Source organism: Oncorhynchus tshawytscha, linkage group LG30 (assembly GCF_018296145.1).
Source record: "Oncorhynchus tshawytscha isolate Ot180627B linkage group LG30, Otsh_v2.0, whole genome shotgun sequence".
NCBI lineage: Eukaryota > Metazoa > Chordata > Actinopteri > Salmoniformes > Salmonidae > Oncorhynchus > Oncorhynchus tshawytscha.
In genome coordinates, this window is record NC_056458.1 from 26,237,117 (window position 1) to 26,252,148 (window position 15,032).

Consider the following 15,032-nt stretch of genomic DNA (forward strand, 5'->3'; position numbering starts at 1 on the left):
TGCAACTTTTCAGGGAAGCTAGAAACCAATATACACAGGCATTTAGAAAAGCCAAGGCTAGCTTTTTCAAGCAGAAATTTGCTCCCTGCAACACAAACTCAAAAAAGTTCTGGGACACTGTAAAGTCCATGGAGAATAAAAACACCTCCTCCCAGCTGCCCACTGCACTGAGGATAGGAAATACTGTCACCACCGATAAATCCACTATAATTGAGAATTTAAATAAGCATTTTTCTACGGCTGGCCATGCTTTCCACCTGGCTACCCCTACCCCCGTCAACAGCACTGCACCCCCCACAGCAACTCGCCCAAGCCTTCCCCATTTCTCCTTCTCCCAAATCCAGTCAGCTGATGTTCTGAAAGAGCTGCAAAATCTGGACCCCTACAAATCCGCCAGGCTAGACAATCTGGACCCTTTCTTTCTAAAATGATCTGCCGAAATTGTTGCAACCCCTATTAGCCTGTTCAACCTCTCTTTCGTGTCGTCTGAGATTCCCAAAGATTGGAAAGCAGCTGCGGTCACTCTTGACCCAAACTGCTACAGACCTATATGCTACAGACCTATATCTATCCTACCCTGCCTTTCTAAGGTCTTCGAAAGCCAAGTCAACAAACAGATTACCGACCATTTCGAATCCCACCATACCTTCTCCGCTATGCAATCTGGTTTTCAGAGCTGGTCATTTGTGCACCTCAGCCACGCTCAAGGTCCTAAAGGTCCTGTGCAGCCGTATTCATTGACCTGGCCAAGGCTTTAGACTCTGTCAATCACCACATCCTCATCGGCAGACTCGATAGCCTTGGTTTCTCAAATGATTGCCTCGCCTGGTGTTACGTTCCCTAGGCTTCCTGAATTCTCCCCAAGCAGCTGATTGGTTGGCCCCCATTGATTGGGGAGTTGAGTTGAGTTGTAGCAGGGTGTTGCGTTCCCTCTTCACAGGCGTGTGTAGTACCTGGTTCACCAACTACTTCTCTGAGGGTTCAGTGTGTCAAATCGGAGGGCCTGTTGTCCGGGCCTCTGGCAGTCTCTATGGGGGTGCCACAGGGTTCAATTCTTGGACCGACTCTCTCCTCTGTACACATCAATCATATCGCTCTTGCTGCTGGTGAGTCTCTGATCCACCTCTACGCAGACGATACCATTCTGTATACTTCTGTCCCTCTGGACACTTATCAACCCTTCAGATGAGCTTCAATGCCATACAACTCTCGTGGCCTCCAATTGCTCTTAAATACAAGTAAAACTAAATGCATGCTCTTCAACCGATCGCTGCCTGCACCTGCCCGCCCGTCCAACATCACTACTCTGGACGGTTCTGACTTAGAATATGTGGACAACTACAAATACCTAGGTGTCTGGTTAGACTGTAAACTCTCCTTCCAGACTCGCATCAAACATCTCCAATCCAAAGTTATTTCTAGAATTGGCTTCCTATTTTGCAACAAAGCATCCTTCACTCATGCTGCCAAACATACCCTTGTAAAACTGACCATCCTACCGATCCTCGACTTCAGCGATGTCATTTACAAAATAGCCTCTAATACCCTACTCAATAAATTGGATGCAGTTTATCACAGTGCCATCTGTTTTGTCACCAAAGCCCCATATACTACCCATCACCGCGACCTGTACGCTCTCGTTGGCTGGCCCTCGCTTCATACTTGTCGCCAAACCCACTGGCTCCAGGTCATCTACAAGTCCCCCCTTATCTCAGCTTGCTGGTCACCATAGCAGCACCCACCTGTAGCACGCACTCCAGCAGGTATATCTCTCTGGTCACCCCCAACACCAATTCTTCCTTTGGCCGCCTCTCCTTCCAGTTCTCTGCTACCAATGACTGGAACAAACTACAAAAATCTCTGAAACTGGAAACACTTATCTCCCTCACTAGCTTTAAGCACCAGCTGTCAGAGCAGCTCACAGATTACTGCACCTGTACATAGCCCATCTATAATTTAGCCCAAACAACTACCTCTCCCCCTACTGTATTTATTTATTTAGCTCCCTTGCACCCCATTATGTCTCTCTACTTTGCACATTCTTCGACTGCAAATCTACCATTCCAGTGTTTTACTTGCTATATTGTATTTACTTCGCCTCCATGGCCTTTTTTTGCCTTTACCTCCCTTATCTCACCTCATTTGCTCACATTGTATATAGACGTATTTTTCTACTGTATTATTGACTGTTTGTTTTACTCCATGTGTAACTCTGTGTTGTATGTGTCAAACTGCTTTGCGTTATCTTGGCCAGACTTGCCTACCTGGTTAAATAAAGGTGAAATAAAAATAAATAAATTAAGGCTAGCTGGTGCTTGCTTCGGGACAGAGGCGTTAGCTAACAGTAGCCACTCGTTTGCAGCTAGCTGTGATAATCCGGTGTAATGATCCAGGGCGGCAGGAATCTGGTGATGTGGTAGAGAGAAGCAGTCTGATATGCTCTGGGTGAGGCTGATCCGTACCACATTGGGTGAGGAGGGTTGCAGGAAAGTATATTTAGTTCGTAGATAGAAAGTGAGATGAAGATATATACGAAAAAGACCGGCTATTTACACGGGATAAGACAAAGACAAACACACACGTCCTACTACTACGCCATCTTGGAAAATAATTCCTCTGTGTAAATGATATGATGCCACGCCACGATTGGTTTACAAACACTGTGAACCTCACGGCTCACAAATTTTTAACCCTGGCTATGGCCCTGAGCCTCACAGTGGTCAGTTGAATGGAGTACTACCTCGAGGGCTTTCTGGTCTGAACTGTGGTTCAACTGTACACCTGAGAGTGGTCACAGGTCAGAGGTCACAGTGCAGTGGGTCTGCCCCTGCCTGTTTGTGTGTGTGTGTTTTGTATGTGTGTGTGTAATCAACGTACAGGACCAGGGGTGGTCAGTCACGGGTGTGTTTTGACAGAGGTCGGCAGCAGGATGTCAGGCTGCGCTCTGATTTCCTCTCTTACTTTCTCTTTGACTTTCTCCTTGACTTCACCTCCTTATCAGGCCTGCTCAGGTTTGCTGCTTTCTCACCTCTAGTATCCAGACCCAACCAGACCCCCCGAAGAAAGGAGGGCCGGGCTGCTCACATCTCATTCTCCATTCAATTAATATTCATTCATTGTGTGGACATTCAGTTTTTCTGTTTATTATGCAGGTAGCCTACTACATTGATGCATACATGTAACCTGTTATTTAAGTGAGTTTATAAAGGTTCATTTCTACTGGAATATACTTAAACCTGATTTTAAAAATGGTTTAAGTGTAGAGTAATGTTGAAATGCCCCTTTTTCTAAAGTGGTGAAATTATCTTAACAGTGTTGAGTGCTCTGTGCAAGAGAGGTTGGTGCTGTACTCACTGTAGCCATCTATAGAGGCATATGGCAGGCAAGCGTATCAAGTATGGATCGTATGATCAGACATTTGCATCCTGTCACCAGTTTATGTGTGTGACACACACACACACACACTTCACATCTGCCTGCCTCAGTAGAGAACCTACTCTTAGATCAGCCTTTAGTTAGTCTCCCCTCTACAACCTTACCCCTCCTTACTTAAAAATAAAAACTACTAACACACATCAAGAATAACAACATTGTTTTTAGCCCTTCTTATCTCCTCTCTCCCAAATATCCTGTTTCTTCGAGTTGCGGTGGCCAGAACCAATAGAAACCTCTTCCTGCTATTGGCTGACTTCACTTCCCAACGTTAGCACAATCTCATCCGCTCCAAACACCGCTTAGTGGAACCTCAACTAGCTTGCTGTCCAGAAAAAAATTAAATTAGAATTTATACCAGTGTGTTTTACCAGGACTGAGAGGTCCTGAACAAATATGGCCAGCACCATTAAGGTAAGTACATTTTAATTTTTTTTTCGCCAAAGTTTTGGCTTTTTATTGGTTATTTTCTGTAGTGCTTGGGCATTGTTTTAGTTTTCGTGGCACTTTAAAGAAACACACAGAAGGGTAACACCCTTCTGCCATAGAGGTGCGACAAGATTTCCTTGCAAATTTCCCTTTTCCTATGCGGATGGGTTGTACGGTTTCAAAAATCTTTGGGTTAATGACAAAATCTGAGATTTCGTTCTTTCAGACGCTGAATTGATTTGACCTGGCTTGTCTTACAAACAAATGAAACAAACCGTAATTTACATTTCTTGAACATTTGATCCATTATGGAGAGGCACCAATTTTAACGTCTATTATGTTTTTGATGTTGATATTTTTACCTTTACAAAAAAAAATAAGAAAAAGAAATTGACATTTTTTTTGCATTCTTATGTATTGGTAATTTTTTTTGGGGGGGGGGGTGAGTCATAAGTATTTGTCTTGTCAAAGAACCATCTGCGAAAATTATACTTTGAAATGAAAAATGCAATCCTGTGCTGAAGGAACTGAAATAATGTGAGGTTTAAATTCTCTGAAGACATTTTATCATGCTACTGTTATTGTTGCATTAATGCCTATGTTAACATCATAATCAAAATGAATGGTAACTAGTAGTAGTAAATAGTTCATACTTTGACATGGCTATCCTAGTGTTAGTCTATCAAGTAATTACCCTTGTGTAGTTACTGTAACAACACCAATTAGACAATGGACAGAGGACAAAAGCATTTTTTGCTTTTTATAATAATCAAATAATCTAGGGCACAACATGCTTCATAAGTAGCTGGAACTCATAGGCTATATCTCAATCAATATAACAAAAATATTTTTTCTGGTGCTCCTACATTTTATGTTGTGCTCCTAACTTTAAAGTTGGGAGCTCCAGTGCTACGCATTACATGTTTTAATTTAGAGTCCTGCTAGGGAGTCAGTCACCTGCAAACCTAATTCAACATGGCGTCTAATATTTCCACCCTCTGCGTCTGCCAGTGGCAGCACAAGATGTTTACAGCCAAGTCACAGTGTGAGCAATAAAACAAAAGCAGGGAAGCCATAATTACATAATCAGCTGTCTTGCTGGTATTCAATGCAAACAGGTACAGTTTGGAAGTAGAACCCAAATGTTTGGCGAGGGAGCTTGCTCCTTTGTGACCCGTGATATTGTGGCACTGGGACCGTGGTTGAGTTGAAGTCCCAGGCAGAGAGGAGAGTGACTACTGTTTATAAACGCCTTCTCGATGCACTGGCTGGCTTTTTGTGGAACAGGTTTGGTGGTGGCGAACTTCATTGCATCTGATTGAGATTATTATGGATGACTATAAGAGTATTCTGAACAACGGACATAGATACTCTCTGTCACAATAGCACAAGACGATTGGGGAATAGTTTTGCTGAAATGAGCATAACGCAACCAACTGAAAAGCTGCGTCATGTTGTTTTGATAGTGTCACACTAGTCACACTATTCTCAGCTTGAAGACACGTTATGGCACCAGTGGACAGTCTATCATCTTAGACAGTTCACCTGGGGTCAGTGAGTTGGGTCCTCTAGTATCTAGTACACACCTAGAAAGCAATGTTCACAGAACATAAGGGAGAAAAAAATCAGAGAACAGATCTCATCCCTTACCAATCATAAATGTTCTTGGTAGACCAACCTGTTAACTTTGCTGGTCCATAGCCACTTCTTTAGTCCTAAATGTGTTAAAAAAATAGAAATACACTTAATACAATGTACAATTAATTACACAATGAAGAGTGTAGCATTCAGTTCAGTGAGTCAACCACATCAGGATATCAGGACACAAACAAAACAGTTTATCATGCCCGCCTATGGACAGAACTGAGGCAAACAATGCAGATAGTGTGTATATGTGTGTGTAATACACATATCAGAGGGGGATTCAGGAAGTTGTGGCCAACCAACCTCTGTGTCTTTGTGAGGTCTGAGTCTCTGGCCAACCTTTGTCACTGACCTATGGAAATAAAAATACCCATAATTTTTCAAATTGAAACTCTCCAGGCTTTTGCCGTTCCACGTTTCATCCTGTACTATAGTTTCACACATAAGCTCCGTCTCTTTCTCCATAACACGTTACTGCCAAATCAAGGCCCCTGGAAGTTATTCATCATAGGATCTCTACTAGGCAAAAACATTCTCTCTGTGGTATCCTATTGCGAAACAAAACATGTTTTCCAGCAGTCATGTACAAATCAGACTGCTTTTCAATGCTAACAAAACGGCTTTCGTGGAAATGTAACACAGGTGTTCTTCCTGTTTGAAAAATAACAGATCTTGTGTTTTGGACTGGGAGGTTTGTCTCTGTCAATTCATAGTAGGACACCCCAATATTGCCTGTCTGACCAAATGAAAATTAAGGTGGTCTTAATTGGTGGAATCAGGGAGGGAGCTGCTAAAACAACATCCAGAATGGCTGCCCCCGATTGAAGGCCATAACCTGCACTACTGATGTTACTGCATCTTGTTCTGGAGGCAGCCCTGCAAAGTGGTCACTAGCTCTCATAGCCACAAAGCCATGACATCTGATTTCAAACCTAACCTTAACCCTAACCCTTTAGACCAAAAAGCGAATTATTACAATTGCCAATGTTGCAGCTGGCCTATCTAAGGGGAAATTGCTCAGTTCTGCCTCCAGGACAAGACTAAAATAAACGTCAACCTGCGGTGAACTGCCCAATGGCCTGCTGTGTAGAAATTGCAGGGCGAACTCCCTCCCTCCCACTCCCTCTTTCTATTTCTCCCTCTCTTCATCCGGCCATAAACTCCATTAGTGTTCCAAATCTCAGCCACAATCAAAATGCCAACGATGAGCACTTCCTGTTATGCGCTCCCCACCTCCCGATATCCCTCCCCTAAAAGGAACTTTAAACACAGGAAATGCTGGGAGAAGGGGAGCTTCCTGTCTTCAGCCACACCACACCATGTCTCATTGGGAAGGCTGCCTGGGACATTCTCCATGAATGGGTCCAATGGCTCCATTGAGAGGGAGTACAGGACTAGAGCTACTCATACACTGTGAATATGGCTCTCTATGTCACTTTATAAGGTCAGAATGACCCTGGAGACACTGGAGCATGTTTAGGAAGAATTGTTTTAGGACTAAATGTGCACCATAAAGTACTGTAAACCAGCTCAGGCTAACATGATTTTGACTGTTGTTAAATGTGATATACACAACATTATATGAGGTGAAATTAAGTGTACTATACCAATTTCCACTTATAAAGCACAATATTTATGGAGGGTAATTTACTATACTGCCTCAGAGGGGCTCAAGTTCTGATTTGAACCAGCTGCCCTCTGGTCAGCAGTTCATTTCCCTACCCAGACGGCCATACTGCAGCCCCTGGAACTCCACTACACGCTCCCATAGAGGACCTCCCTGAATGTGTACATTATATGACTTATTCTATGGTGGACACTGTTCGATAGGAAAACTGGGCTCAGCACAGCCTCATTCTTCCCTGCCTAATTCTGTGTTCATTTTCTTTGACCATGACACTAAGGTTGTGAAACTATCTCTCATTTTCCATAGAAGAGGAATAATGGACCTTAGAGGAATGTACTGTACTGAGTTGGGGCAAGATGGAGACCTGGCCAGACTCTTGTGTTGTTGTGATCTAAGCTAGTTTAGTTCAAATCTAAAGGCAAATTATGTTTGCTTCATTTTGTCTTGGTGTTTATGGAATATCTGAATCTTCTCTATGTTGTGATCGCTAAATCTAGTATTTAGTGTCATGTTATTTTGTCACATATTTCTGTTGGCTTCAGGATGGCCAAATATTTTATAACTGGTTTCCAGTGTTTCCAGTTGTAGGATCTTAAATTGATCCAGTTTGCTACAGCAGGAAAATAATAGTCCTACAGCAACAAGAAATGTGAATTATTATGTGGATTATAATTAGTGGACATTTTTGTAGGGGTTGATACATTTTTCATAAGGGTAAATCAACTCTGAATTTTCATAGTGGAAATTACAAACTTCTGAAGCCTTTTTATACCCCAAATACAGTACAAGTATAGCATTTTCTACATTTCAGGCAAGTTCTCCTGCAACAAGGTGATCACATTAAAATCTTAAATCTGTAAATTGTTCCCAGACACAATGTAAACAGACTGCATTAAAATGGCACTCGATGGCTACACATCTATCAGAAATCCCAGCTGTGATTGATGATGGATCTCTTTGTGGCCTATCTTTTGGTTGTTTTTTGGTCAGTTCCTGGCTTTATGGTCTTTTCCATAGGATCAAAGCTCAGGAAGTATGGAGCTGTGTGGCTGAACATTAGCTGTGAATGGATGTGGTTTTGTTTTGTTTGCATTGGTTGAACAAAAGCTGTGTGTGTGTGCCCCTTATTCATGCTGGCTGGGGTCACCTCGTGTATATTATGCTCTGCTCTCCTCTATCTCTAACCCCTGGACCCGCTCTCAGATGACGGTCAATGAGCCGAGCCTGCTCTGTAATGTGGTTTGCAGCTGACATATCAGGGAGGACCAGTCCCCACTAGATTAATCTGCTTTCCGACACAGCTTCCTTTTCCTCCTAAGTGATTTGAGATCAGGGTGGGTCACTTACACCGAGATGTTGGAGGGGCACTCCTTCCACGAGAGAGAGAGGAGGGCAGGTTGAGGATGGCTGACGAGCTCAGAGAAAAAAGAGAAGAGAAGGGTTGGTGTTTGACTCAGATGGAAGCCCTCTGAGGTATATGTAGCAATACAGGATTTGGCTAAGAGATTTTATGAACAATACTGGGAAAATTAGAGACAGGTTGCCATGTCATGGCATTTGTGGGAAAATATGTGTTTGTGTTAGTCATTGGTGTTAAATGGATTTTTACTGTTGGATCCCATTCATTTGAGGTTGATGGGAGGAGACAGGAATGGCTTTGAAATAAATGAAGGATAAACACTAGATTAATCAAGATTTAATTAACTCCTTGGCTAGAACATGTATTTAATCTTTAAATGTACAAATCCTAAAAGTGTTTTGTATTGCATATGATTCCATCTTTCTTGGATGAAGGACACATGGCGACCTGACTGAGGCCTTGTGGTTAGAGGGAGTATACCCAGTGATGAGATAATCATGAGTGTGGTCTGCACTGTGGTCTCCTGACATCACAACAAATGGATGTTGGAATGAAAGTTGAAGTAGAGTCTCAATTTACATTTCCCCAAGAATGGCTGAATATGCTTAGAATGCCTTGACCTAACCCAATAACCTAAAGAATACCTGGAAATTTACAAAAAAAAACTCTCAGGTCTTTCTACAGCTAAATTGGGGGTCTTGGGATAGGGAATAACTGAACAGTTGAGAAAGTATAAAACACTTAATAAAATGTTTGTTGGTTTTGAACTTTTTATGCCATTGGCACAGAGTATTTAATTAGAAATCAAAAGTGTAAACCCCCTAAAGCAGGCTTTGGGCGACAGTGGCTAGCAGGTGAACCTAACAGATTTCTCATGTAAAATATATTTAATTTCAATATGAATAACCTGTATAAATAGAGGGGAAAACTAAGAAAAAAAGGGGAAAACATCCCAAAAAAATTACAGGAAGTAACCCAGACTCTTTAGGAGGCCTATCCCATCTAGATGGCACCGGGTGAACTTAGCTCAGACCTGTGATGCCAGGATGTAGCAATTGTCCTGTGAGGAAGACAAAAAGTTGGACAAAATGCCTGTGAAACGTTAATGATCAAGAGGGTTAGCATGTGGTAGTTTAGAGGGTCAGGTTGGTTAATATTGGTACTCTTTGCCCATGTTGTCGATCATATAGAGCCTGGTAGACACCCAGCTGGTTTAATCATAGCGTATACTTCTGTGCTCTTAATTCAACCCAGGTAGAAGTGAATGAAACTGGAGCACTTTTACTGGCCATGGTAATCCCTCTATAATGAGGGGGCCTGGTTTTCAGGTGAGTTTTCCAGGGGTCATTCTGTCTGCCATTTTACCCACAAAACAATGAGCTCACAAGGAGGTATTCATCAGACTGCAATCTAATGTTATATCCACCACATATGTGCATAGAGCTTAGGGTTTAAATCACAGACCGGTCCCAAATTACCTGCAATTTGAGCAGAGCCCCTAGGATCACAAATCAATCATACTCGGTTCATGCCAAAATCCACACTTAATGAATCTGAACCAGTTGATTGTAAACCAAGTGAATGGAGCTTTGATTGTAATAGAAATCTAAGAGGGATATGTCTTTGCTCTTTCTTTCTGCGTACAGGAAGCGTTGTCGGTGGTGAGTGAGGACCAGTCGCTGTTCGAGTGCACCTACGGAACGCCCCACCACGCCAAGGCTGAGATGGCGGCGGCGGCGGCCAGCGAGTACGGCCAGACGGCCAAGATGAGCCCCAGGGTGCACCAGCAGGACTGGCTGTCCCAGCCGCCCGCCCGCGTCACCATCAAGATGGAGTGCAACAGTGGACAGGTCAACGGCAACAGGTACAGCAGTCCACTTTTAGCTTCACTTTTACATATGTCTGGCCCATATCGTGTGAGCTCTGGAGAGTGCTAGCATTAGAAGGGGCGAAGTGACACAGTGCTTTACACCCTGGGGTCCACTGTGCACTGGGCTGCAGCCAGGCTGCCTGTGGCCCTGATTTCCTGTCTATTGTCTGCATTTCTATTAATGTACTTTAAACAAGTGGGTCGATGCGGCCTGAAATCGAACGTCGTAATGTAAATATTTTGAATTACGGGGCCAGAAAATTCAATGCGGTGGTATAGAGTCAGTTAAAGGGACGTCTGCTGTTTACGCCCATCAATAGTAAAGAGTCTCGCCTGGCTTACACAGTAACAGCCAGCAGCCAAGCTACTTGCCAAACAGACAAGGAACTTGACTGAGGTTTTCAGTGGGTGAAAAAAAACTGGCAAAGCTGCCTGAGACCCAATCCAAGACAGAGTTGCTGCTGTTGGAAACCCAAACTCAAAACAGCTGTACCACAAAAAAATATAGAAGGACCGCCACTGCAGTCATATTTCTAACACATCTCACACGCGCAAGAACCCCCCCTCCATCCATCTAGCCACCCTCCAATCACCACACAGCCATCTCCATCTTTGGAGCAGGCCTCTCCACAGACACCCAGGCAGAGGGCCTTATTTATCTGGCGGTGAGACATGGGAAAGATTGTTCCAATTAGTGACGAGTCAGGGAGCAGAGGAAGATTTACAGCGGAGATCAACACAGACAGCACTGCTGCTCCTGCACACACCACCATCCTCCCCTCCATTCACTAGGCTACTAGAGGGAGGCCTACTGTACTGCCACATAAATGTATGTGTGTGTTTGGAGGGGGGAAGACAGGTGTGTGTGTGTGTGTGTGTGTGTGTGTGTGTCTGTGTGTGCGCACACCATGTGTATGCTAGCATCTGGGGACCCAAAGCTCAACCCGGAGTGTTCCAAAGCACTCCGACATCCCAGGAGTTTGGTCCTAGTTTCCAGAGTTGATCATCTTAAAGATTGTGTTACATGGCATGGCAATGGGGGTTTTATGGCTGAAGCTTTAGAAAAGGGAGGTAGCGTAAGGGTACAGCTGGGTGACAGATAGCCTCAGCGATGGAAATTATTACGGGGAATGTTGACATGGGGGCTAGCAGGGGTCCTGAGGCTACCCTCATTATCTGGATTTAATGGGTTTGTGGACCTCCCCTCCCATTCCCCCCTCCATCACCCCCCACCCAGTACCCTCAGTGAGCAGCAGCAGGGTTTATGGGAAGTGAAGTGGGCCCGGGAGCCCAACCTCTTGGCAGATTAATTAGCTGACCCAAACCTGGAGAACAATGAACAAGTTAGCTTCAATACAAGGTCGACGAGACGCCTGCACTCCTCTACGCTAGGATTCCCTTGGATTGTTTGTTCTTTCTGTCTACCTCGCTATGTCTCTCTCTCTCTCTCGCTCATTCTTATCTTGATATCTGTCTCCAGTCCTTGCCTCTCTGTATCTGTCTCTTTCTTTCTCTCTACAGTGATAGAGGGTTGAATGTGTTTTAGCATGTGTCTGGGCCCAGTGGAGAGCAGTTTACAGTTGCTTGGCCTCCGTAAGCCTCTGATGGTGACTCATACTGGGTGGGAGACAATAGAGTGAGTGAACTTGTGTCCAATGGGCTCGGACGGACACACACACACACACACACACACACACACTAATCAGGGCTGAACTGCAGCGCACTTCGCTGCATCACATACAAATGCATATGTCTACACACAGACACTGAGACTTCCACAGTAGACACACAGATATACTAGTTTTCCATCGATCCCATTGCGTTCATCTTCAATCAGACATTCTAACCCAACATAGTTCATTTGTTTTGGCTAATTAGCTCAAATTTACCACAGTCGCCGCCCTTTGAATACAATCTCAATTCATTTCACAATAATAGATAACATCCCCAGTTCTTGTGATATTTTTCGAACAGTACATGTGGTGACATGGCTGCTCTCCATAGTCAAATGAACATCAGATACTTTCACAATAAAATTTTGGAAGGGTGCAGTAGTATGATCTTCTGCCCAAACTGTTAACCTCAATCATGCTTAAATTGTTTACATAAAGGAAATCTCGTTGTCTCCCTCTCCAGTTGCAAAAGATACTTGGTTTTTCTTCTGAAACTGGGATGCAAGAAAAAAGCATGCATTTTGAATTAGCAAAGATGAATTCTGTTGCTTATTTTCTCTCTCTCTCTCTCTGTATTGATTGAAATGAAATATGATAAAAACTGTAGAAGTATGGGCATTGTGTATTACATTTTGGGAATGCATGTAAAGTATGATTTGTGCATGAGCAAATGTTCTATAAAACTAATTGGTCTAGGCTTGTTTTGATCCTTAAAACAGGGTTGCGATAGTAAATAAGACCATTGATTCCCCCCAATTTCCTGTTCATATTTAATGTTTTATTTTGGCTTAGTATCAGACGTTCTTTTCCATTTTTTTTGTCAAACTCAAACTGGCAGAATGTTTTTCAATCAGACAAATTCCGAGGGACTTTTCAGTACAAGTCACACCTTGGACATCTCTCACCCCCTGCTCAACTCGTAGATCCAGATACCATATCTTTATGGCTTAATGATGAATTCCCTAATGATGAGAGTTCCATCTTCTGGGAAGAGGAAGGTAATCACTCAGGTTATGCTGTTTGGTTGAAAGCGGCTATTGTCTTCCACGGGAAATATTTGTAGTGAAGCTTTCACCTGGTTTTTTATGTTGACCTTCTGAACCCCATTGAATGGGGTCTCTAGTTTCTGCAGTCAAGTTGTTAACATTTATGGACACAAGTGAGACCCCCTTTGGGAGGCAGAATTTCTGCCAAGTGAAAAACAAGGTATTTAAGGTGGTCCACTTTGCAGCAATGTGGTAATTTCAGTTCAAAGTCTCATGTTAACATTACAATCTGGAAACTGGATCATTCCGGTTATAAGAATAATCCTGTAGGAAAAATAAATGGCCATCAACATTTTGTCAATGGACAGTCTGAGACTAACAGCAGTATAGGCAATTAATTCACAGAAGAAGTATAAAATGTCTCTTTATGAAAGTGCCATAAAATAGTTACTGTAATCTTTGGGACTAAGATTATTGAAATACGACTGGATTAAAAAATCCCTCCTCCAGCAGATCTGAGAATAAATCACTTGTATGTGTTTTTACTTTGAAACAGCTATTCCCAAATCACATGCATCTGGGGGCTGTACCCGTGGCAAGGACATATTCTCCATCAAGGCTGGGTCAGGAGAGGCCAACAGTTGGTTGACACATGACTTAGATTCCAAGAAATGGTTCCAAAATGGTTCATATCTTGGCCACAACAGGTTGATATGAATTTATATGACATTCCATGGGTAATCCATCCCATCTGGTGGCCGCGCCCCAGGGGAATCAGAAGCTATGATAATGGCAGAAGAGTCATTTGGAATGGGGTCACTTATGGGGCCCAGGGCCCCTGGCACGCCTCCCTCCACTTTATTTTAGTGGAGATTCGTCTTTTAATGTGGCTTCAGGAGAGCTGTGGGCACAGGTTGCAGCCATAGCTGAGATATTTGAAAGAATAATGGATTGGAATGATAGACACGAAAAATATGAGAATACTTTGTTTCGCAATCTGTGGTGGGAGGAGAGTTGACATCACAATTACACGGTCTCCTCTGTTTGAGCATCAAGGCACACACTAGCAATGTTATGTGGAGATTTTTGGGTCAACATGAATGCATGGGATAATACATAGATACAGATAGATAATCATCAACCAACATTTTACTAACGGTTTACAAACAAATTACTAATGGTTTATAAACAGTCTTTTAACAGATGTTCCAGTGTAGTGTTACCAGTTAGGTAAACCAATAGTCTTGATGAGCATTGCAGGTGTGGTTGACTCCGCCCCTCTGGGATTGACTCCGCCCATATGTGGATGACTGCGCCTCCCTGTGACTGACCCAACTCCTCCCCTCTGTGTTTTGTCCTGACAGAAACTCTCCTGACGAATGCAGCGTGGGGAAGAACGGGAAGCTGTCCAGTGGAGGAGAGGGCAGCACCCCTGTCACTTACAGCAGTTACCTGGAGGACAAGCACATCACTCCCCCCAACATGACCACCAATGAGCGCCGCGTCATTGTTCCCGCAGGTAACAGAGCACCTTAACACATCAAATGACACCACAGTGATTTGAACACCAGAACACTTTTCTTTAGACAGCTGAAGCTCTTAGTTAGATCTTCTCAATTACCTTAGGTCGACTCACCTGTCTTCAGTTGAGATGATAATAAAAATGGATATCTCGTCTGATGTGAACTAGCTCACGAGCTCATGTGTCCTATGTACACATGTAAACATAGCTAAAGAGGACTTGCTTTAGAATGAGAAGCAGGGCGTTGCCCTCTGCGGTTAAAGGAGCCTTCAATACCAGTCCCAATCAGTCATGTGAGTCACTCACTGCTTTCGATTAGGGGACCTCATGTCTCTCACATACATTCATCTGTCACAAGGAGAGACTTCCTGTTATCTGCAGCACAGAAGCCCCAGCGTTTTGTTGCAGAGTGTGCTTTTCCTTGTCTAGACGGTTTCCTATGGTGTCGGTCCAACTGGGTGGAGTAAGGAGCAGGGTAGAGGGGGGATG

At 43.5% G+C, this 15,032-nt stretch overlaps 1 protein-coding gene across 5 annotated transcripts in view; it reads left to right on the forward strand.

Annotated features, from left to right (window-relative positions):
* LOC112228499 (transcriptional regulator Erg) overlaps window positions 1-15,032 on the forward strand; it is a 69,126-nt gene that overhangs the window by 43,398 nt on the left and 10,696 nt on the right. For 3 of the 5 annotated variants that reach the window (XM_024393867.2, XM_024393869.2, XM_024393870.2), the window contains exons 3-4: window positions 10,139-10,356; window positions 14,386-14,540. In XM_024393867.2, coding sequence (XP_024249635.1) covers window positions 10,139-10,356; window positions 14,386-14,540 — 373 coding nt within the window. Of the gene's footprint in view, window positions 1-3,466; window positions 3,847-10,138; window positions 10,357-14,385; window positions 14,541-15,032 lie in introns of those variants that run through there. The other 2 variants (XM_024393868.2, XM_024393871.2) reach the window with 2 other exon arrangements.